Source organism: Lepeophtheirus salmonis, chromosome 12 (genome assembly GCF_016086655.4).
Source record: "Lepeophtheirus salmonis chromosome 12, UVic_Lsal_1.4, whole genome shotgun sequence".
NCBI classification, from domain to species: Eukaryota; Metazoa; Arthropoda; class Copepoda; order Siphonostomatoida; family Caligidae; genus Lepeophtheirus; species Lepeophtheirus salmonis.
Genome location: NC_052142.2, coordinates 1,708,421 through 1,733,058, shown reverse-complemented (window position 1 = coordinate 1,733,058; position 24,638 = coordinate 1,708,421). Strand labels below are relative to the sequence as shown.

Below are 24,638 nucleotides of genomic sequence, written 5' to 3'. Positions count from 1 at the left end.
GAAACTAAGAAATAGCAGAATAGAATATGCATTGTAGACAAACTATCGAGAAAAGAGAGACACATTATCTTTAAGAGTTTAAAATTATCTCCCACCTCTTTTCCAAATACAAAACAGGCACAAGAGTAATAAAAAATCAAGGGCGATGCTTGAAGTGTCCAGGCTATATAATTATCCGAACAAAGATGTATCGGATCTCTCAATAAATATTAAAACGCCTTAAATTATTTTTAATTGTGTTCATGAAGAGAAGAGTACCATGATTATATTGCAATTTCAGATTGTTCCAACTGTACTGAGCTTTATAGTTTTCCTCGCGTTCTCCATCAACCCGATCTTTGACTGCCTCCCGAATCTTCTCTGGTTTATCTTCTCACAGGCAATTGACACATCCTAGATAATAATGAAGTGGAAATCACTTCTCTTGTTTAATATTAAGCTAATGTTTGTTCGTCAATCCATGATTTATTTACTTTTACGTGTACTATTCTACCATGATAAGTATGAATAATGAGAGTCTTCAGCTCCCCAGCTAAGTCACATAAGAAGGTCGTCATACTCATTAATCACAAGAATAAGGACTTATTTTCCCTGCCTAACTTCAGCCTCAGCTCAAGTTTCGTCAGAAAAGCCCTCCACGACTTTCTTTCATGAAGATCTTATCTTATGTCCCCTCACTTATGACCAATCTATAAGGCTCCAAAATGGACATGGATCAAGGAGGAAAAAACCTTTGAAGCCCAACTGAGGATGAATAAGAATTGATACCATAATTCCCTTCTCACAAATTCAAGAAGAAAATCTGATTAATAGTCATTAACAGGATCTTAGAAGGATCTTTAACGAGCTCCCACGAACGTTCAACCCGGGTTTGAATCAAATGGAAGCTATTTGGTAAATGATGTTCACTTTTTAGGAATTAAAAAATAATTACAACTTCTAAGAAAAATAAAATTCCTTAGTTATACTACCGATTACAAATTAACAGGCCAGATAAAAAACACACTGGATTTACATCATTGGATATAAAAATATCCAAAGGAAACAACATTATAACCAAGGTTAATTGAAATACAAGGTTAGACCGTCATGTAATTGCTTGCTAGAATTTTCAATTTTATGTATCGTACCGATTGCTAGGCAACACACACAGGTTTTGACGTCATAGAGGATAATATTAGTACTCTAAATGTAACAGTGAATGAGGGCGATATATACCTACTCTTACAAACATATATACTCTATGACATCACTTTTAAAAAGCGGGGTGGGAGTCAAACATCAGTCGGAAAAGCGTTATGATATAACCTTGTTTTTCCAATAATTTTGGTTATAACTAAAGGATTCTAGGGAAAGAGTGGTCAAGTGAAAAATAAAAAAAATCTATCGAAAAACTAGGTAGTCTATGTTCCTTACGTAGTTTCCCTTATTTGTCTCATTTCATTAGAGGGGAGACTCACTCTTTCACTTCCCCCTCCCTCCCCCCCCCTCGCACACACTGGCCTAGTGGGAGGAATATGTTGCAGCTTCTAATTTTAAGCCAATCAGAATTGAGAACTACTACATATGAGAACCTTCCTTGCCTGGAGTGTTCACTCTTAACCTAGAGTCCTTTAGTTATACAATACAGTTTATCAATCATAAAATATGTCATCTTGCTTCTTTTTTTTTTTTTTTTTTGTTTTAAATGCCGGTTGTGAATATTTTTAGCACTCACAAGAATAAAAGCAACTACTTTAGAGTACTCTCTGATTGGTGTATAAATATATTTTGGTTTTCTTATTGGTAGTAAGTTGGACAAAGTATATAATATCGTTTCTCTACAATAAGCTGTCTTCCAGCTGGTATTATAATTTTTACACGTACTGGTATGTAGTTTTTATTTACGACTCTATGATTAACATACGAGAAGTTAAAGTTTTGTTAATCTCTCTGATTGGCTTAAAATTGTTGACTGTATATTTTTTCCAATATAAAACATATTCAACATAAAAGTCTGATTCTTTAACAAAAGTTGAAAACTTATAGAAATGTAGATTTAATAAAAAAATAAAAATAAATTATATATTTTATTATTGAACTTGCACTTGCGTGTTCTTCTTTATTTTTCCTTTTAATAAAGAAATTGATTATTTTTCACTCTTATATATGTTTTTTTAATGTTATGCGGAATCTTTGATGTGCATTCATTGCTTGGGTCCTTTACCATAAACGAAGGAAATAAATTCCTGAAAATAATATTAAATATATATATTAAATCAAATTATATTAACAAAAATAAAATACTGTTAAAAGAAGTAAAACTTATTGTAGTAACGTTGTTGGATTCAGCTCTGGATTATAGATAATATTGAACTTTTTTATATCCTTTCTTTGGGACAGTATCTTCAACAAAAGAACATTTTGCGCATAGTATATTTTAGATTTTTCAAAATGGTATAAAAAAAATTTATTTACCAAAACAGATTGAACATTTGTGTGTACTCATAAAAAACAGAGTAACTTTGATTATTTATGGTGGAGTTATAATTATAGTTTCTTGTTGAAATCAGAGTAGAATTGAGGAACAAGATCGAAGAAATTCTTCCCAATGTCTTCCCTAATCACAGTTGATTATAGCTGATGTATCTTACATGATTGTATGATTTTTACAACAAATAATAACCTATACTCTTACCTTCACAAATCTCATATAAGTTTTATTTTGTTATTTCACCTTTAGAGAAAAGCCTACAAACAATGGAATTCCAGTAAAATATAAAAGAAATTTAGCCTAACATTTGAAACTACTCCTATTGAATTTTAAATGTGTGTTTTGTAAAGTTATGCTACTGTATGTATATATCAATCCTAAATTATAAAAATTTAAACTTTGACTACGGCAAATTTGTGTTGGGAAAGTTTGCCCTGGTATTATTCACCCTAGATAAAGCTCACCGGGTGGAAGACTCACCTTCCTTTATTTAATATAAATAATAATCGCATTTATGTAATGACTAATGAGTTCAAACCATGTTTGAATGAAGTTACATATTAAATGTCATAGTATTATATTATGAAAATACTCTCAAAAATTCGTCGAAGGAATCTATAAGCCCCTTATTAAGGTTCTCATAACTTGGCTTGAGATCCATTGGAGGTATGAATTCCCAGTTCTAGATATGTAAATCCGAGGATTCAAGCCCATTGAGTGACTACTTAGTGTACTCTGCTTTGTACTCTTCGAATAAAAAAGAAGGTTCATAAAAAGATAAAGAACATAGTTCTCATCTCACTATTCTAATTCTAAGTTGCTCCAAATTTACTGAGCTTTATTGTTTTCCTTGCTTACATCTCTAATTTTCCCGTACTCTTGTACAACCCCACCTTTGATTGCCTCATCGAATCCTCTCAGTGCTTTGCCTCACCACATCTAACCTTCTCTTCCACGGCACATCCTGGCTCAATTACTGCTCTTGCCTAATCTGATGTTACGCTTGTTCGTCCATCCATCTTTTCCAATATGAATAATCTATCATGTCTACAGTCTAATGATAATAATTAAGTGATTGGGATTCCTTCCATTCGAATTGCTGTGGTGTTTGTTTAATTTTCTTTAGTCGAATAATTATAAATATTACATATTTTGTCTCTGGGTCGAACTCATTAGTCATTACATAAGTGAGATCATTATTTACATTAAAGAAAGGAAGGCGAGTATTCCAACCTACGAGCTTTACCCGAGACAAAATTTCGCAGGGTGAATAATCCCAGGGTAAACTTTACCCAGACAAATTTTTCTGTTCATCAAATATTTAAACTTTCTAATAGAGTTATCAACCATTTATGAATTCAGCCTACGGGAGATTTTACCATTTCAGCAGTCCTTGATCCAGACATAGTTGTATATACCTGTTATACCTACAAAACTTCCCTTTTGCAATGAATTGGTATACAAATGGCTTTGAGATCATAATGTGACGCAACTGAACCCTGTACAAAAATAGCCTGACACTTTATAAGGCTCACCATAAAATGTTTAATAGCTGTTCTTTTTTCATTAGTATTTCAATTATGTGTATTATTTCTAATCAACTCATGTTGTTTATGAGTATGCCCATTTTCCAAATAATTGACATAGAGTTTTTTAACTGTATATGTATTTCTGCATAGGCGCGAGGATTGAAAACATAGTCTGACAAACTCTCAGTACACTAATTTGGAATTTTGTGTTTTGATCTTCCATATCCAGAGCCAAAAAGGGTACAAAACGTATGCTTTATTATTCGATAGAGTAATAAAAGACATTTCTAATCATTAATCTTGCCAATAAGAAAATTTTTCGCTGTTCAAACAAGGAGATATTTTCTGAATGTATTCAACAGTCCTAGAGAATAGAAAAAACTAGTGGAATCAGAGTTATTTCCATATCGAACCTTCAAATGAAGACTTATGGGCAACCCTGATAATAATCACCTATTCTATCAAACCAAAAGTAAGAAAGTTTTTTCTGTTGTTGTTTTATATTCGAAATATTGACCTTTATCCCTCTAGATGTACATCCTTCTTCTTATTATTTTTTTTCATTCATCATTATTTTATATGTACAAAGCAATTATGCAAATAAATATTCATAAATAAACATTATAGTTTAAAGTTATTGCTTCATGTAGGAACTTTTGAAAAGACCAAATGAAAAATAAAAACAAAAAAAGCAGTATGTTTTAGTGGGAGAAGTTAAGTGTCATTGATTTTTTATAAAAAAATGAAGTCCATCTATAATAATAAAAAACATCCTTAATAAAACACATCTATAAAAGCTACTATACAAAAATAGTTGAAACCAAAATGAATATTAGCAATCAAGATTCCGGGTTAGAAATTCTAAAACATATGAGGATTGACTTTAGTAGCTTCTTATGTTGGATAGAATTTCACTTCTTTTGCCGCCAGGATGCAGGAAGTGTCATCAACCTTGGGTACTTTCATGGAAAGGGTGGTATATCTAGCAGCAGATATCATAAAAGTTGCTCTATGTTCGTAAAAGTATATTGGATTATAGGATGTAAGCATTCCAGTAATGAATGCCTTAGAGTTTAGTAAAGCAAACTCACTGGCTTTAGACTTCTGTGGAGACTACTTCTTCTTTAGAGATTATAGAAGCTATGGTTAAGTTCAAATGTCAATTTTCCAGATCCTTGATGCTGATGGCGAAGAAGCATTACAGAATATTGACAGGCCTGCAATCCACAAAGGCATGCAGTATATTATTAAAAAAATTAACACAATCTTTGCATGGTCTATAAAATTTGATACAATAAAAAGAGATCTGAAATTGAGCGGTAAATTTCCTACTATCCGAAATATACATAAGGGAAAATAAAATTATTTTTCTCAAATTTTCTCGAAGTCCTTACAAATTTAAATAGTATTCACAAATAGATTGAGGTTCGTATGTTGGTTAAATTAAAATCATTTTAAGATGTCAGGGTCTAAGAACAATAAAATCTTTTTTTTGCTCTTTTTAAAGGGTATTAAAAACTACCATCGTAAAAGGGGGTTTGCGTCTTTAGGTCATGAAATGTTAAAATATTTTTTTTTATGGCTTCTTCCTCTAAATTCTTAGAAGTGCTAGGATTCCTAAAGCAGACAGGCTTCTTAACTTTGCCTCGGATTTTATCCAAAATAAAATCTCTATTGAATAAAGGAACAGCTGACCAAATAATAAGTTGAGCTTCAGCCCATACCAGGCAATAAGAAGCAATTTTTCTTTGGTAAGGTCAGTACTAATTGTAAGCCTATGGTAGAACTCAGTGGATGAAACCTGCCTCCTCTATTCAATGTCCGATTCCCTAGACATATCTATAAAAACTTTGATATTAATTTTGAGTATTATATTCCAAAGAAGTGCAATTCTGCCTCCAATGAGTGATTTAGGTATATTTATGGTTTTCAAATAGCATTCGGGAAATAGCTTTTTATGCCACTCTTGTTCCTCGTTCATCACTCTCATAGCATATAAGCCACTGCTTCCTGAGGGAAGCAGTGGCTTTGTATATAACTTGAGGAGCTAATTGTGTCTTATAAAGATCAATTTTTGTTGAAGATTCAAATGTCTCCACCAAAACAGGTTTCTGTAAATAGCACAATTGAATAGAATAGAATGGAATAACATTTTGCTTGTTGAGTCTTGAACCAGACCTTTTATCATACTTTTGAAGAAGTCCAGCAGGATATTGATTCTTTTAAGAAGCTGTGACTATAAATTAGCTTTTACTGTTAAAATGACATCATCCGCATAAGCATAGATTAAATGTAGTTTGTCATAAAAATAAACGCCAAACCCAGTATACTTTTTTTAAATATGTATTATTAAATCTTAAATGAAAGCAATGAATAGAAGAGGCACGGTTGAGTAGCCTTGTTTGCAGCTTTTTTTCGTGATTAATTGATTCACTTTCTACGCCATTTAACGAAATATTAGATTAACAATAATGTAAAAGTTACCTAACAGGAGTAAAAAGCTTTTTGGATAAAAGTCTCTTAATAGCCTTGAAGACATGACAATGATTTATCGAATCGAATGCCCTACTAAAGTCAACTCTGTTAATACTTCCATATTTTTTTCTATTACTGACTGATTCCATAGCTGCTTGGATGTTTCGTGACCAATTGGAAATTTCCATTTTCTTCATTTTCATCTTCTTTTTGAGCCATTCCAATATTTTTATACAATATGGGCTCCATTTGCACAGACAAAACTCCAGATAAAATTATGTCAGAAGCATTCAATATGGTAAGCCCTCTAGTGGTGGAAGTTTGACCCATCTCCTTTTTTAGGAATTAAAGTTATTCTTCCTTTTGTGAATGATCGAGGTATTCTACCCGTCTTTCCCATCGTAAAGTCCCTTCTATACAGAAAGGGCATAGTTTCAATCAGGTATATGATTAAAGCATCTCCAGAAACTCCATCTGGGCCTGCTGCTTTGTTAGCTTTTAACTGTTTTATGATGAAGTTCTTAAAATTTTCCATTGAATAAATGTTATCATTCAGGCCATATCCACGTCTTTTAGGAGGGGGGAAATTTTCTCAGTTTGGAATACTGATTGAAAACCCGAAGGAAAATATTTTCAAATATATTTTGCGTATTTAATTACTTTGCCATTAGTATTTATATTTCTTATCCAAAGAGATGAATTTTTTTTTTTGTCCGAGCGAACTTTTAAGTATTTTGTTTGAATCACTATCATCCAAAACTTTGCCATTCCTTTTCTTCTCGGTTATTTCTGCTATTCTAAATAAATTAACAGTATCTGTCCTAAAGCTCATTTTCATAAAGAGCTAGAATTCAATAATTTTTATACTTGGTTTTGATGTATTCGTGATTCCCTTTTCCTTTCCCGAAAAAATCATGTAGCGGAAGTCTGTATCGGCCGAGACAGAAAATGTATTGCTTGCTTTCCGTTGAATTTTGACTTATAACATTGAATGAGATTTTTTTTTTTAAATTTTTGTCAAATTTTTCGTCGCCAAGAATCCATCTTGATAAAATAAATGAACACCGTTTCAAATGACTATAGAAGGTAATCTCTATTTGCTCATGATGATATGCTGGTTCAAGTATATATATTGCTGTGTCTACAGTTTTTTGAGATTGTAGGACATCAACGCCAAGTCAATCTGAGAAGATTGTTTGTTTCTTTGTTAGGATACTTCTCTTTTGGATAGTACCTTTTTAAGATGACCACGAATTTAAACCTCACAAAAAGCTCACCCAAAACTTTTGAATTTGGATATTGATTTGTCAACCCGTCAAGACCAACGTTCAAGTATCCAATCAATATGGAGGGAAACGGGTCTTTCTTTTTATTACTGATGATAGATTGGAAGAAAGATGTAGACAGCTCATTTGGTCCATATGCATATTTTACGGAAAACGTCACTCCATTCATGGTCATACATATTCTATTCCAATCACTCTTGCTAGAGTAACCCTTTACAAAAATCAAATCATTATCTTATTAAGTAATTAGAGTCAGAACACCTTTATTGTCGTTATCTCCATTAAAAAAGGGTAGAAACTTTTTTGAAAGGCAGTGAAGACAATTTGGATTGGATTTTTTTTTCTCCTGAAGATAGATAATGTCTGAATCCACTAACAGAAGATGGATCATTAATACATGCCTCAATTTCCTATCTTTTCCACCCCTAATGTTTAAAGAAAGGAATTTGTTCAATGCCCGTATTCTATTTAAAATTATTGGATAATGTTTCTAAATAAATATCAAAGGTTCCGGCCTGTTTTGATTCAGAGTATATAAAAGTTCCATATCTTTATTCATAATAATAGATTTAGAAATAAAGTAGAAACTAAGACTATGATTCCTAAGGTGAAGATTGGGAATCTCTTGATTGCTTTCCACTCTGTTTAGGAGAATGCCCCGTTTAAGGATTATTTCTTTAACCCATCGATAGGCAACGAGTGCAATGTTCCAATACCTTTGGCAATCGAGATATGATTTCATCGATTTTTAGGACTAACCCTACTTCTTCTCTAGCATATTTCAGCCGAAAGAACTCCATCAGATTGCCAGGTTAGGTTATTGTTGGGCATGTTAAAGCTCAAGGGGACATCCCTTGGTATAATTTCGATTTGAGGACTATTAACATCACCCTCATTGACGATAAGATGCCTAGAAGCGTCATTATTCGCAACCTCACCATCTTGTATTTTGCATTTTTTGACAGTCCCCCCTCCTCAGGCACTGAAGATGGATAATTAGAGGGTAAATGAATCAGCAATAGGACATCATGTGGAACTTGGCTTTTGCCTGTAGTACAAGTGATAAGGCGTTCGAACCCTCTCGTATATTTATCACCAAGGACTCCCTCTCCCCGAAGCACCAATGTTATGAGAGTCTTTTTCTTCTTCGGATGACAGGCGTTGTGATATTGTTTTTTTAGCACTTTTTCATATTAAAAGGTTATCTTCCTTTTTTTCAAAACAATACTGCTTAATATGGCCAAAATTGAAGCACCCTTGGCATGGGAGCTTAACTCCCAAAAAGTTACATTTGACTAACTAACCTTGAATTGGCACAATTTGGGGGATGGAGGACGGATCTGTGATATAATCGCTATCTCTTCAAACTTCTTTGTAATTTAAATACTTTGCTTTCACTTTTTTGCCTATGGGGTCTTTTTCGGGTAGTGGTTCGATACATCACCAAATTGCTTCAAGAAGGCGACAACTTTTGATTCATCAACCCGTTTGAACGTATTGACAAGAGTAATCACAATATTTTTCTTTTTATCAAGGGAGAACTTGTCTATTCATTTCAGTTTAAAGGCACCTCCTCGAATATGCCCTCTATATTTTTTACTTTCAACTTTTGAGGATTTTGTAAATCCTCAAGTCTAACTTTAATATCAATGGGGAACTTTGTATACATACAAGCCTGGCCCATTCCAAATCTTTGGTTGGCCCCTGCAATTTTGTTATCTTTGAAGCCGAACTGCAACATCATATACATCAACATGATTGAAATTATATGCTTTGAAAGTCTTTCCATAAACATTTTCAAGCATAAGAACAAAAATTTCCCCCCCCGGAAGTCGTAACTCAAATTAATTTCAGTATCTGTATCTTTATCAATACTCTTTTCTCGTTTAAGGAAAGTGGCATATTGCCTTTGTGAAGATTTCAAATAGCAAACGTTTTCATCAGGGGTTTGTTTTGTTGGTTCATCGAGTGTCTTAACGAGAGATGAAGATGAAGTAAAGAAGGCGCTTCTTCAAACTTGTAAGATTGCAAGAAGAAGAAGAAAATAAATAAAGAAAGGAGACGAGATCTAACACACGGTCCCTTTCCAATAGGAGGAACAAAATAGTGATAGATATCAATTAAATTATTCCTTACCTTGATTCTCCAGAATCTCCAGAGACGAATTCAAAATCACAGTCCGAGATGTCTGAGCTTCAATTAAAAAAAAAAGTCCTCTTTAATGTCAAATATATACTCGATATTAACCGAAAATAAATAAGTCCACACCGAATGGTTACTTTCCAATAATACTAAATACTATTAATGCGACAGAAAGAAACACGTCTGCACGCAAAAAAGGATATACATGAACATATATTATTTTGTTTTTTTATAACATATAGTAAGCTATACACTACGTTAATTTCATTATCTTTTGTTATTGAGAGAGGCCTAAATTTACACATGGTCATTCGAGCCAGATATTGAACATAAGTTGGATGGTGTTTTTTCGAAATATTAAGTAATTAACTTGATTTTGTACGATATTAATATATTTTCAGAGTACAGACTGAACAAAATGGTCTTGGAAGTGTACAGGGTCAATTATAAAATAACTAATGGTTTTGAAGTCTATTGAGTCAATTCTAAGCCATACGCATTTTGATTCAAGCTGAAAGGGTTCATTTTAATACAAAATACATTTAGTTATATTTCTTTCCATATATTAGAAAACTAGATTATCTTGAGTGCTCTTTGAAGCTTAAGGGGCTCATTGTGCTTTTGTAATCTACGAACTCATTGTTATGGCAATTTGTTCTAAAAATAACAAGAATACCGATAATAATACACAAACAGGTCCTTGAAGTGAAAGTAAATTATTGAATTGTATTTTGAGAGCAGTTGATTAAATCAAATTAAATAATGTCAATAAGACTCACATCACTGAAAATCAAATTGATTAGACTTGTTAAATAAGAATCTAAATTAAAAATTCAAAAATAAATTATTCTTATTTTTTTTAAATAGAATCTTTAACAAGAAAAATGAGAGGAAGATAATAATTCTAAATCGATATCGATTGAGGGTCCAGAACCTTGGGAATTATTACGAAAACAACTTCCAACTAATTTAACCTTAGAGTAAGAACCGATCGTCATCATATAGCTTAATTCACTCAATCTGTTATGCCAAAAAAGTAATTCAGGAGTGTGCCTCTCGAAATGATAATAAGACTTTTGAAAGAAAGATCACTTCCGAAATGGGGTCGCCAAAGATATAATAGGAATAAAGCTAATAAGGATGATATTCTGAATGGATAAAAGAAAGAAGGTTGAAATTTTAGTCTACATTAGTCCTACTAACACCGTATATATGTTCTCAATCAGCAAACAGACGTTCTGGAGGCTCAGGAAACTGTATTTTCTCTCAGCATAACATTTTCCCGAGATTTATCAGGGGTTCAATATATCTCATTTTGTGTATTAAAAATATTGAAGGTTTTTTCATCATTGAAATAAATGACAATGTTTTCATGATGTTTAAGGTATGTGTATATGGCATTGGAGACGAGAGTTTTTTTTTTTTTCAGACCAAGTAATGGTCGTTTCTTAAGTCTTACCAACTTACCACAAGTAAATTTTACGTCTCTAGACACTGTGGACTAGGTAATGTCTTTCTTTTTTTGGCCAATTTAATCATTTTCATTCTTGGATAGGCTTCAAATGCCTCTCAGGCAGCAACTGGAGTTGGTTTTGTAGGTCAACCAGTGTGAAGTCAATGTCATTTCCAGATTCAAATCGTTTACCCTCTTAACCCTCCAAACCGTCTCGTTACTGACTAGAAACTCCATTAAGCATTGAAAATTATATTTAAATTACATTTCTTATCTCTGTTGCGCACTTCAACAATGTTTACCGCCACCAAAAATAGCTGAATTACCTCTAAATGAGTTTTTTTACCTTGTTGGTGATATTGTTTATCATCTGTTTGTTTTTTTGTTTTTCTTTATCTGGAGAAATTGTTTTTGCTATTGATGTTGTTATTAATATATTTCTTCATTATTATTTGGATAAAAAGAAGGATCCTTTTTTCATTAATTGATATACAAGGTCGTTCAAGTAAATCCATACCATCTTTGACTACATGCTGAACTATACTAAAAATATTAAACTCGTTTATTTCAATTTAAAATTGAGAATTGAGCCATAAATTTAAGTTAGTTGTGCAACTTTTAACTCCAAACAAGTATTGACGATATAGGAGATGTAGAGGATCACCATCATCGAATTTGTTTATACGAATACAGCCCTGTGTACATAAAATAGATGCTCATATATCCAAGGAGCACAATCTACGACGTCTACAACCACAGGAAAGAGGAGGGGGCATATAAAAGAAAACCCCACAAGTCTCGGAGTAATAAAAAATGCACCTCCATGTTCATCGTAGGCATGAAAAGTTCCTTGAAGTGTTCCAGCGAAATAGTCTTGAGGGCCATAAGCCTCAAGATGAAGGCAACCCAGCTACTACGAAAGACATATACTTACTGAAAAAGTTAAAGCCACCCAGACTGGCTAAACAAAGAAAATTGCTGAACGATTTGAAGTCTCATGGTAACTGAATCATCTTTTATTCAGATGAGAAACAATGGACTGTTGAGAGATCCCACTTCATCTAGAACGACAGATAGTTGACCATAGAAAGAACTAATATCCCCACGTTTTTAAAACTAAGTTTCTGGCCAGCATCATGACCTTTGGGGCTATTGTGAACAAGGGTAATATCATCCCGGTCATCTCCTTTGAGCCAAAGGAGAGAGTACTGTTGAATTAAGGACTCTATGATTGTTCTATACATCATTTATGTTTATATTGTGATGACATTCCGTGTTTCTTTTGTAAATGATTTCAGTTATATATCTGTAAATAAAGAAAACACATGTTTCTGAGGGTTAAAAGTAAGATAAAACAAGTGGGTACCCACATGAACTTTGATTTCCTGTCAAACCATGTGATACCATAGATGAAAGATGAGAACAATGGTATCGAGAACACGTTTAAACAAGACTCGGTCCCTCTCACAGGGCCCACAAGACCCAAAACTTGTTTAAAGAAAAGAAGAGTGTAATTTTGACAACACTCCCCCCCCCCAACCCCCCATATGACCCTCTAAGTACTTCTAATTGAATTTCATAGATTTCTTCTTTTAGGGGGAGTTGGAAAGGAAGGCTTCTGCTAATTCACACAACAGCATCAACTCCTTGAAGGCCTTCATCATCAAGTACTGGAACAAAGTCTCCCCTGCGGACGTGGTAAAGACCTGAAAATGTTTTAGATCTCGTATCGAGCGAATGATTGATGAAAATAGCAAACACATTCAATATTTTTTACTTTTTGTTATTAAACCTTCTAAATGATATTTCAAACCTCTACTTGCTTCCATTGTTGATCAGGATGCAGTTTAAGGCAGTCTGTATTTACTTGAACGACCCTATGCCATAGAGAAATAAATATCTAGATGTGACAAGGCATGCAAAAGGCTATTTCATTGCCTTCAGCTGTTCACGTTTGTCGTATAATAATAAATATAGGAATATATTCGATATCTTATTTGAACTCGGTGATTTAAAAGAAATGGAGATACAACATTTTAAAAAGAACTCATATTCTGAGTTTTTAGAGACATAGAAGCCAAATAATTTTGACGTCACTAGAAAAACAATTATTGATTTGAAGAAGAGATCTGTTTTAGTCTCATTGGGCCCAAAATTCATATCAAATTTCAAAAAAATCTCTTTAGAGCTTGCAAAATAGTTACTTATCCAAATTGATTGGTGTGGTACATTTGTTCATTATGGAAACGAACTACGAATTCAGTATTTTTTCCTTCTCAGTTCGAGATCTAAATGTATCTGTTCTATGGGGTGGTATCCAATTCAAATTTAGGTAGTTTGAAGTAATGAAGTAAAGGATAATTCCTTTTCCACAAATTCTCAAGGATATCATAAACAATTTGATCATACCATGTGTCAGAGCTGTAAAACGTTTTGGAAACAATGGGAAGCCTTGCCCTACCAGAGAATATAATAATTTTATTTTTTTTTATTTAAAAATATTAACAAAGAACATGATCACCTTCCCACCTACTATCACCCCCCCCACCAAAAAAAACCTGCAAATCCACGAAAGACTAAATAACATTATTAAAATCAATATGATAATTACTAACTTTATACTTTTTTAAATTTCAATTATATTTTGATTTCAAAAAGTACCTTTATCTTGGAACTAAACATTTTGAAAAATCCTATATCTGTTTAGGACACTTCCATCCTTTTTAATTTTATTTTTGGAGATTATGTCTGCAATACTTTTTTCATGCAAGAATGAAATTTCTTGAATGTTAATACTACCAAGTCAGCTAATGTGCAGGCGAAAGATTTTTTCACACAGAAAAAGAAGTAGATACATCGAGCCTGACGGTATAATAAGTCCTCTATTCGGATTATCACTGTAATCATTCTTAAATGGAATTAAATATGAGTTTGGACGAAGATATTCTTCATTATGAAATAATGCTCTTTTGCAAATTACAGATTTAATATTGCAATTTATGAAATTGATGCGCTTACATATTCTGCAGTCTGAAGCATGAAACCCTTTTAAGTGACATGTTTTTAGATTTACTTCATCATTACCGCAGTGTAATTCAAAACGTGTTCATGCAGAGTCCTTTTGATCGTTCATTGCAATGATCTGACGTTGTTCATCAATAACATTGACCACAGTTAACAAGATAGTTTCATCTTGTGGAATACAGTTCCAGTTGACATTTTGAATGCTTCCTCTACCAGCATGCAGAGAATTTTTCTAAAAAAGTAGATATAATAAAAATAAGATATTTAAGATTAAAAACATAACAATGAACCAAAATTAAACCTTTAAACATTTCAAATATTACCTACAGGCAAATATAAATTTTTTTGGACTTGGTTTGAAACACCATGCATTCCTTTGTGTGATTGCAGCAAAGAGATGTACCAAATGGTCTTTCTGAAGTTTATGAGGACAAATATATCGCATATTTATTTCACCAGACTTTATTAGTTCCACAAAATACCTTAGAGAATGTAATCAGGCAATTAAGTGTAATGTCCCAATGCGTCCCATAGAAGCAATTATTATAATCCCTTCTCTTCTTGTTAAAACTTCATACTTATGAATGAATTTTCTGAATCTTTCCTCTACTAAAGCTATATTAGCTGGAAACAATGCTGCTTTCAATTTGTAGTGGTACTTGGATTGACTATTCATAATATCAAAAATATTATCGTGCAATTCAAGAAATTCTGCCGTAACAAGAACATCTTCACTTTGAAACACAGAAATTTTGTTTTTATGGACCCATTTCAATGATCTAAGGACCGAGTCTGACATAACTAAACAGGTCATTCAACTCTCATTTTGCAATAAAAAGGTTTTGTAATCCGAAAACAGATTCCTGACATTTTGAGCCTTATGAGGAGGATCGTAGATTGCAACTACGGTTGTATTTTTGCATGGATGAGGGCATGTTGTAAATATGCCTTCAATATTCTGAATTTAAAAGAAGGAATCATACTTATATTAGCAATTTCATTCTCATTAATAGTTATTTATCTTAGGTTGAAGATTGCATCAGATAATATTTAATAGCTCCATCCATACAAATGGATCTAACTATACCACCGGCTTCAAAGCAAATACGATAGCTTGACGAATGATTCCTGGAAGAACAGATACTAGAATTCCCTTGATTAGGAAATAAGCATTAGGTAATTTCCAAAAGCGTTTAAATCCAACGAGCATCACCACAAAGCATTCATTTGCTGGTATATTTTCGTCACGGTTGCTTTGACCACCAAAGTCAACTTAACCAAAACACGTTCCTAGCTTATTATCAAATTCAATCATCTGTTTATAGACATGCCATCTATACAGAGGCCCGCCTCTTTTAAATAAAGATTATTGCTCTGGCGTTTCAGTTCATAAAATACTGGTATTTGAAATCCAAGATAGCAATCAATGCTGCCTACAAATCTTTGGATTGTGTGCTGGCTCGGTAAAGTCAGAAGTTGAGACACGAAATCAAATACCTTTGGACTGTAAAAAAAAGAGTTGTAACAAAATCTCTCACTTCTGGTGAAAACGTAGTTTTTTTGTTCTTTTCCAGCAATGTTTTAGCGGTTTCATTATTGAAACGTCCTTCAAAAATTGAAATGTTCTTGGGTTGTAAAAGCTATTTCTCTTTAATACATTTTATAACTTGATTCATTTCTAATTTTGTATTCTGATTCTTAAGACATGCATTATGGAGCTTCCGTCCTTGTTTCTTCTCTTTAAAATGTACTTTTTCTATCAAAGATTGAAGACTATCATACTTGGCTTTTGCCACTACAATATCCGATTGAAAAGTATATCATTGATCCATGTTGAATGATTCAATAGTGCCAATCTTATTTTCAAAAGCAATAGTTTGAATATTATCCAAGTTTTCATCTGTTTCTTCTTGATGGGATTAAGAAAATCGAATGTTTGTCTGCCCTTAGATGGAAAATTCAAAGATATAACTTCAAATTTCCAAAGTACAGCATGAAACTGTAACTTTTTCAGAATTCTATATTTATATCCATCCAAGAAGTCTTAGGGTCAGAAGTGTTCTGAGCATTGGAAGGAAATAGGGGAAGATGGGAAATGCTTTCGTCGAACAGCACGTATCTATTTCTGGCGCATATCTATTTTTGAAGGAAAGCGTAGACATTAAATTAAACTTAAGGTTAAATCTTAAGGTTGATAGACATGGATCTCTAGGAAATTTATGGAAGCGAGGACCAGGTTTAGTGCTCTTATTTGAGCAGCCATAGGCATAATAATATAGAACCGTGATTATTATGTTAAATGATAATTCAAACCAATGAATACTAAAATAACAAACAGTTAAGATATTATTGTTGAAACTAATAGCGAAATCTGAATCGGTTCCTTTCTTTTTACATATTAATTTCATTTATGAGCACTGTTTGACATTATTCTAAGTTAAGACTCCATTTAAAGTATTTATGATTGATTAGAGCAAATATGTTAATTATAATTTATAAGTGCTAAACCAATCGCTGTAAATAGTTCCTTCTTTTTTTAATCTGCCAATTATTTGTTGATTAATTAATAATGCCAAAGGGGCCATAAATTGAATCAATAAATTCTTAGATATCTATTACCAATATAGGTCTTCCTGTAAATAGAATTAAGACGATGTTCCAAATAATTAAAGATATGCTGAAGTCAAATGGAGTTCGATATTTTTCTTTGAATTATAGCATATCTACAATTACACATATTACAACAGCTATACACCATTTTTTAAGATCAGAATGTTTGTTTTCTGTCTGCCTAACTAATCTAAGCAGCCAAGTAAAAATCCTTGTCATCTCTATGTTTTCTTTTTCTATGCCTTATGTATATTCAAAAGGGGGGAAAGAAAATAACTATAATGCGCAAATTTAACTTCTCATCTCTTTCGTATATTAAATGTTAATAATTATATTCATATCATATTTTTGAACCTATAACAAAAAATTTATAAACTCTTATGTTTCAAATGTTATTTTTAGAAAAATAAATTGCTATATATTAAAAAAAAGAAATAACTTAATTTTTATATATCAACAGTAGGTATAGTGTATATAGTTGCTTCTGTGAGGATATTTTCATATAACAAACTAATAATTACGCATTGAAGGTGAAAAATGTTAAAAAATTTATCGAAAATACTGTATTTAATATTTTTCAGAGGTGCATGTACTTGAGAATATTAAGAAAAGTTTTAAGTATTGATGCATGTAATCGACGTAAAAAGTTGATTTACAAATATCCTTTGGAAAAACAAATTAATTTCATTTAATATACTGTTATTTGCCTATATATTACATCAATTTATAAGTAAATAAACATAAATTAATTGGAGATATATTTTACATATAAGGATTTTAATTATTTTTAAGTAATAAGATAATATCAATAGGAGCTGCGATCCAATGTTGGGAATGTAATTCTAAAACTGATCCTGGGTGTTCAGATCCTTTTAAAGGATATAGTCTCGGATCAGTAAACTGTAGTCAAATAAATGATAAAATTGATCATTTACAAGATGAAAGTGAGATATATCTTGAAGCTTCAATATGCCGAAAAACAGTCCAAACAGGTAATTTATTTAAACAAAGTGTTACTTTATTGTCTAAATTTGAAAAATATTTTAGTTGAAGAAGAAGTTAGAATAATACGTGGTTGTGGATGGGTTCAAAATGATGAAAAGTTAAAGAGTCGTGATTGTTTTAGTAGGGTTGGTACTATGGGAGTAAGTAAAATGTTACTTTATTATTAAAATAGCTTCACCAAATGCCCAATTTATTACGTTTAATATTTTTTTTTGTTTTTCGATTTTAATGAACTTTCTAGAAATAGTTTCTTTATTAATTACAGAAGTCAACAAAATGTAACTTTTCGATAAAAAATTAGATCGATGTCTAATTATCATTACTTAACATAAATCTGTATTTAGTTTTTTCATATCAAAATTTCGGTCTGACTGATTTCAGTTTTATAATATTTTTTCCACTTATGGTTTTTGGATAAGTTTGGGATAACTTTAGAGTAATAAAAAAAATCAGAAATCCATAACAAAAAGTACAAATTATCTGTAAAGATGTTATTGTTATCTATATTGACGTAACCTAACCAGTGTATTATATTTAAATTATAAGAAAAACTAAATTGACCAAAAATTAATCAAACTTTTGACTATATGGTTCGACAGCTCCATATAAATGTTGAAATGCAGGATCAGAAACTGTCCTACATATATGCCTCCGATGCAGGTTCTGGTTTGGATAAAAACACGGATGCTTGGCAAAGAGCTGCTAAATGTTAATTTCCTGATAATTAATTAATATCTAAATAATTTTAATATTCCATTTAAGAAGTTTTTCTTGGAGACTCTTTAGACGTACATCTGTGATTTAAGTTACATATTTTTAAAAGAGGTCTACAAGAGATCGATGATCGAAAATAGCAAAAATAAATTTATTGACTCCATAAATAATTTACAATTTTCCGCTATTCAAGCAAGTGCCAAAATTATAACTTATTGGGGCATAACGAGATTGTTCTTTTGTTAGAGCAAATTGTCCGCATTAGATTAGTCTGGAATCCGGATGAAAAGATAAAAGTGATGGTGCCATTCAAAATAATCATCAGAGTTCTTGGGTTGTTGAGAGAGGAAAAATATTATTCCGTGTTTGTTAAAAGTATAATATCGTCCTCTTTATTGAAGTAATTGCATTCAAGATGACGTGTTACGATACTTTTGATGCTTCTGAACCAGATTTGTTGCTAGACATTGATGAGAAGATAATGATGACTTTTCTTTTAAGATGGGTATTTCTCACTAATATTAATTTTGAAAATCTTGCTGTTTTTTATAGGGATATTGAATTTAGGATTTAGGACACTAAAAGGGTCCTAGCAGTGAAATATTTTCTTATAGTAGAAAGCAAGCATAGTTGACTTATGTATAAGATGACTCAATTATTTCAATGAAAGAACAGTGGATGGAGGATGATAACTCTTTCTGATTATAACTGGATTTTTCAGTCGATTATTTTATTTTTTATGGGACTCCTTAGTTTTTCATAAAATTATACAATGATTATGTAGAAGATATGGAGGATTTATGTATTGTGGATCATAGACTAGACTCAATGACTCAAAAGGTAAAAAGTCACAAACACAGACGTTGATGTGAAGTTACATCTGCACAATGAACGAATCTTCCATTTAAGGAGATGAGCTGATCCAAGTGGGGCACAAAGAGGGGAGATCCTCTGGACATTGCATGCAGTTGAAGAGAGGATCAAAAGGCAAGTCGCTAGTATATCCAAATGGACAGATGCAGATCCTATTATTTGCAATACAGGTGTAGGTGGAATTTTTTTAAAAGATATTTGACTAACAATATTAAATATTGCATTAAGTTGGGTGGCAAACTATAGATTCTTTAGTAGAGGATTTGTTGCTACTCAGTCGTGGGAACATTTATCTTTACCTTACCCAATCAATTAGCCCCTAAAAACAAATAATGAATAGGCACAATCACCCGTTGAATCATTTCAAATGTTTTATGGAAACTCACTTCTTAGACTAGAGATTTGAATTCACTTCTATAATACCATTGCAATCCCCAAATTTTGACATAGACTTTGTGGACCGAAGCAAGGTAAAATAATCATTCAAATATCTTGGCCAACTTTAAAGTTCAGATCCAGATTGGTCTAAACCAGCTGTTCTACAAACAAATTAGGAATAACATAATCTAATACATTTCCGAACTTAATATAGTCATTCTAAGCACAGGATACACACCAAGGAGTTGGCAAGAAATGAAAGCGAGTTTTCCGCCAAAAACCCCACAAACTGATTACAGCACGGTAAAATCCTAAAGATTAATCACTCTCTCAAATTTTATACTAAAGTACTTGAGATAATCTCATAATTGAAAACGGATGCAGTTATTTCTACACTTCACTCTCAATATGCCTATACAGAGGCTCTATCAACTGAAACGCCTCAGTTATAAGCAAAATACTTAATCGAAAAGTCTATCTACCAACAACAATGTCCACTTGCAGTCCAGTGACTATATGACTATATACATTTACACTCATCAGACAAGGCAATGGTAAAACTTCGAATACAAGCGATCATCAGATCTTGGTATAACAACCTCCTCAGAACTCGAGTGGCAGTCTTCAAGGGGATCCCCAATTGTCAAGAATATGATCATGAACACTTTTTTAATGAAATTTCGAAAGGGTGTTGTTAATCCTGTAGCCTATGCCAATGATATTCTACTATTAATCACACCCTTTTCTTGACAATACATAAAACAATTAATACAGTTCTAGAATAGAGAAAAACGAATTGTCTCACCTTTAACTCAGCCAAGTCAAGCAACTAAAGTCTTCTCAATGGCCTACAAACTCTGATCTAAATACTTTTCTCGATCGGAAATGAGTAGAAAAGCAATGGAATAAGCCAACAGGTGGAGTATCTTAGTGGGATTTTCAACAAAGGACACACTTTGACAATAACCTGAAAAAAAAAGCTCCCAGATGTACCAGTATATAGAACATTACCGAAACAATCATAGGAAAAAAGTGGGGTTAACTGCAAATAAAGCTTTCTAATTGAATGAAACCATTATCAGACCTATCATCACCTATTGATTTTTTATCAGGGGAATGACATTACCTTAAAAAAGAGTTAAAATGCTAAATACTATTTAAAAAAAAGACACTCTTTGGAATGCCCCACACGATCTAAGACAACAGCAGGAATGGAGGGTGTGTAGGATAGCTCTCCTTGATATATAAATAAAAAAAATAAAAAAATTAGATAGAGAACAAACCATTTTCTAAGGGACAACTGGGATGGCATTGTTAGTCTTCCAAGGCGTAGTGGTAAACGTTTTTCTAGCGACGAAATACCCAGTCTGCCCAAAATTAACAAATAATTTGGCTACATTAAAAGTAGTCTTGTTTGGATCGATAATAGGTCTGTTTACGACACAGACTACATCATCTATACCGATGGATCCAAAGATGAAGCCGGTAATACCGGTGCCAGATGGGCAATCACTCGAGGTGATACATCAATCTACCAATCATTGATGTTATTGAATAATGAGGCATTGGTATCCTATGAAAGGTTTTTTACAACCCCAAAATCAGTGAAAGCTCTATCAAGCAAGAAAACCCATCAAAAAGTTTGATAATTTAGATTCTCATCCACAAACTGCTTTTATCCTTAGCCCACTTACTACCTATTTTATCAAGCTTTAGTAGAAAAATTACCCGTTAATTACTCCAGATTTTTGTTACATACGAGAATCTAATTGATAATTTATACAACAAAGCAATTATCTCATAATACTCATACTGTAAATTTTGAAAAACTACATGGACAAGTTCATCAGGTCCAGCCTTTTTAAAACTTCCATGATGACCATTTTGTTACAGCTGATATTGCTGTGTAAGAATTCAACTCTGTGCATCTCTCCCTCCAATGTCTTCGTCTCTCCAGTCGGATTACCCTCCTTTATTCTGTTGTACATATATAGTAATAAGATCTATTGTTACTCCATTGGGGTTTTCTTACTCTTCGCTTAGCTCTCTTATTTTCCTTTTCCAATCTTGTCAGTTCTTCTGTCCACCATGGTGTAACTCGTTTATATTTTTTGTACACAGTGGTGCCAATTCATTAAGAGCTTCGTCGAGTGAACTAGTTATTTCGGTAGCTAGAAGTTATATTACCTTCACAAGTATCTTATTCTCCAATCGAGTTTTAGGAACCTTTTTCAGTAGACGCAGTTTCTTTTTATACTCTTACCATTTGATTGATCTTAGATTCCCGCATAATATGGGCTCTGTTTCAATTTAAATATTAAATATTTATGTTCAGACATTGATTGTTCTTCGGAAACACATTACAAAGAGACATTGGGAAGCATGTTGTCTTTGACAAAGGTAATATCTATAATTGAGGAATCTTTTCCTCCTACAAATGTAAACTATCTCCCTTCGTTGCATATGTTCAATTCAAGTGCTGAACACATCTCTTCCATTTGTTCACCTCTCCTATTCGTAGTTTCAACACCCCATAATGTGCATTAGTATCTATACCTATCAAAATGGGTGTGCGCCCTCCTTTAGACTTTTTTATAAATTTTTCAAGCAATGGAAAGCTACATTCTAACATTATATCCACGTAACATGATACCACAACAATCCGCTGTTTCTTCAACTTCAATGTTATTGTCACCATATCTCCACTACAACTAAACTCATCGGCTTTATACATTTAAAAACCATAATTCACCCCTTATGCTCGATCCTGATGAACATTGATGTAAAAAATTGTCATAAGAGGGATGTCTATGAACCAAACGGACATTTCTGTTAAGTGGTTCCGTAAGAAGTGCCATAGTTATTCTATTTTCATCTATCATCTTACACAGTTCGTAACCTGCCAGGGAGATTTTTCCATATTTATCTGTACACAATTAAATTTGAAGCCAGTCTGTTTTCTAGTGGAAAAATAATTAATAATTATCATTATTATACATAGAACAAATTACTCCATATTATTCGCGTTTTTAATTTGTTTCTTCTCTCCTCCAATAGTGGAAATTTTGATTAAGTGAACTAATCTTCTTCTACCCATATGTATCTCAAAATCATCTGAATATAATCTGCGAGAATAATATTCCATGTTCATATGAAATAAATAGTTTCTCGATCACATTCTTTGTCATAGTAAAATAGATCTATAACTTCAATAACAATCACAGCAACTGACTGAAGCTGTAAATTATAGGAATTTATCTTGCTCGATAATGCCCTTATACTTAGTCTTCAAAAAAGCAAGTTATTATAAAACTTCGCTAAATGTATTAATCTACATTGCAATCGCCAAATGAATTATTTAATTCGTTAAATCTTAATTTTATTCTTTTAGACTTGAAATGTCAAGTCTCTTTCAATTATTAGACTAAATCAAATAACCGAACAGCCAAAAATATATGAACAACAGTTATCAGTGATTCATTCAGTCAAAAATCACTAATTCTGAATGTTGCACAAAAATCTGTTTTTGTTATGTACATATATTGAACTACATTTTCCCTCCAATTACTCTTATTTTTGTTGTTACACAATTCACGTTATCATGTAATCATTAGTTAAAGTATTTTAGTGTATCTTTGTTACTCTTTTTATATTAGATATAAACAGGGCTGCAGCTATCCTATACGTAGAGTGTATAGTGTCCCAAGTTTCAGCAGGGACCCTGAAAATAAAAGTTGCTTAAGACAAACAATGGTTTTCAAAGTAGGGTTGTGGGGGGGAGGCTAGTTGGGGGTGGGGGGTGTCAGGAAAATAGATGATTGCTTTCAGTCTACACACACATAGTACATATGTTTCGTGTTTCTTTTTCGAGGAAAGGTTGCGTGATACAATCAAGTTAACGACGTATTTCATTTACATAAAATTATGTTGATGGTATATTAAAAGGTTATATATATATCTAAATAAAACAAACGAAAATAAGCTGAAGAACCGTGATCGATAAGCAATGTATTGCGATCTCAGTTCGACTTTGTCGGTTCCGGTTCTATCAATTCAAGAACTGGAACTGCTTGACCGATATGCGAACTACTTTGGTAATAAGTCATTACATATCTACCTATGTTGAAAACTCTAATTACAGTTCTAATCTAAACAGGTGAGATAACAAAAAAAATAAGGTCATCAATTTGGGATCTGTTGAGTTTTATTCCCCTTCTAGGATGGACTAGGCCAACGAGGAATTAAATGAATTTTAGGCTAACAGTTCACCTTTAATGATAAATTAGGTTAATATAAGTGTAACACTATTTCTTTTTTCCTTTAATTTATTTTTATACTGTTGTTGTGGGGATATAGTTCGAAAATGTTCATTGTAGTAAAAATGAAGAATATAAAGTTTGAGCTAAATTGATAAACATTTAGAAGGTGGACCTCAACATTTGAAGTCTCAAAATTTAATTTTTTTGAAAAAATAGCATTTGTATCTAAAAATAGTCAAAATAGAGTAATTTTTAATAAAAACCACTTCAGATAAATAAACTAAAGTCTTAAATTTATTCATTTTTTATCATAAAGAAGATTTTTGGACTTAGTACGTTATTTAAAAAGTAATTTCCCTACGGGCACCAGAACCATCTAATAAATAATAAAGGATGCATACCCACTTAACTATCTGT

The 24,638-nt window shown here is 32.4% G+C and overlaps 1 protein-coding gene across 8 annotated transcripts in view; it reads left to right on the top strand.

The window, feature by feature from the left end:
• The window catches only part of LOC121127302 (UPAR/Ly6 domain-containing protein crok), a 51,061-nt gene that overhangs the window by 17,632 nt on the left and 8,791 nt on the right, over positions 1-24,638 (top strand). For 3 of the 8 annotated variants that reach the window (XM_071891913.1, XM_071891917.1, XM_071891915.1), the window contains 3 exons: positions 4,153-4,474; positions 17,805-17,984; positions 18,040-18,137. In XM_071891913.1, coding sequence (XP_071748014.1) covers positions 4,432-4,474; positions 17,805-17,984; positions 18,040-18,137 — 321 coding nt within the window. In that variant the 5' untranslated portion in view covers positions 4,153-4,431. Of the gene's footprint in view, positions 1-280; positions 895-4,152; positions 4,475-17,804; positions 17,985-18,039; positions 18,138-24,638 lie in introns of all 8 variants that reach the window. The other 5 variants (XM_071891912.1, XM_040722640.2, XM_071891918.1 and 2 more) reach the window with 2 other exon arrangements.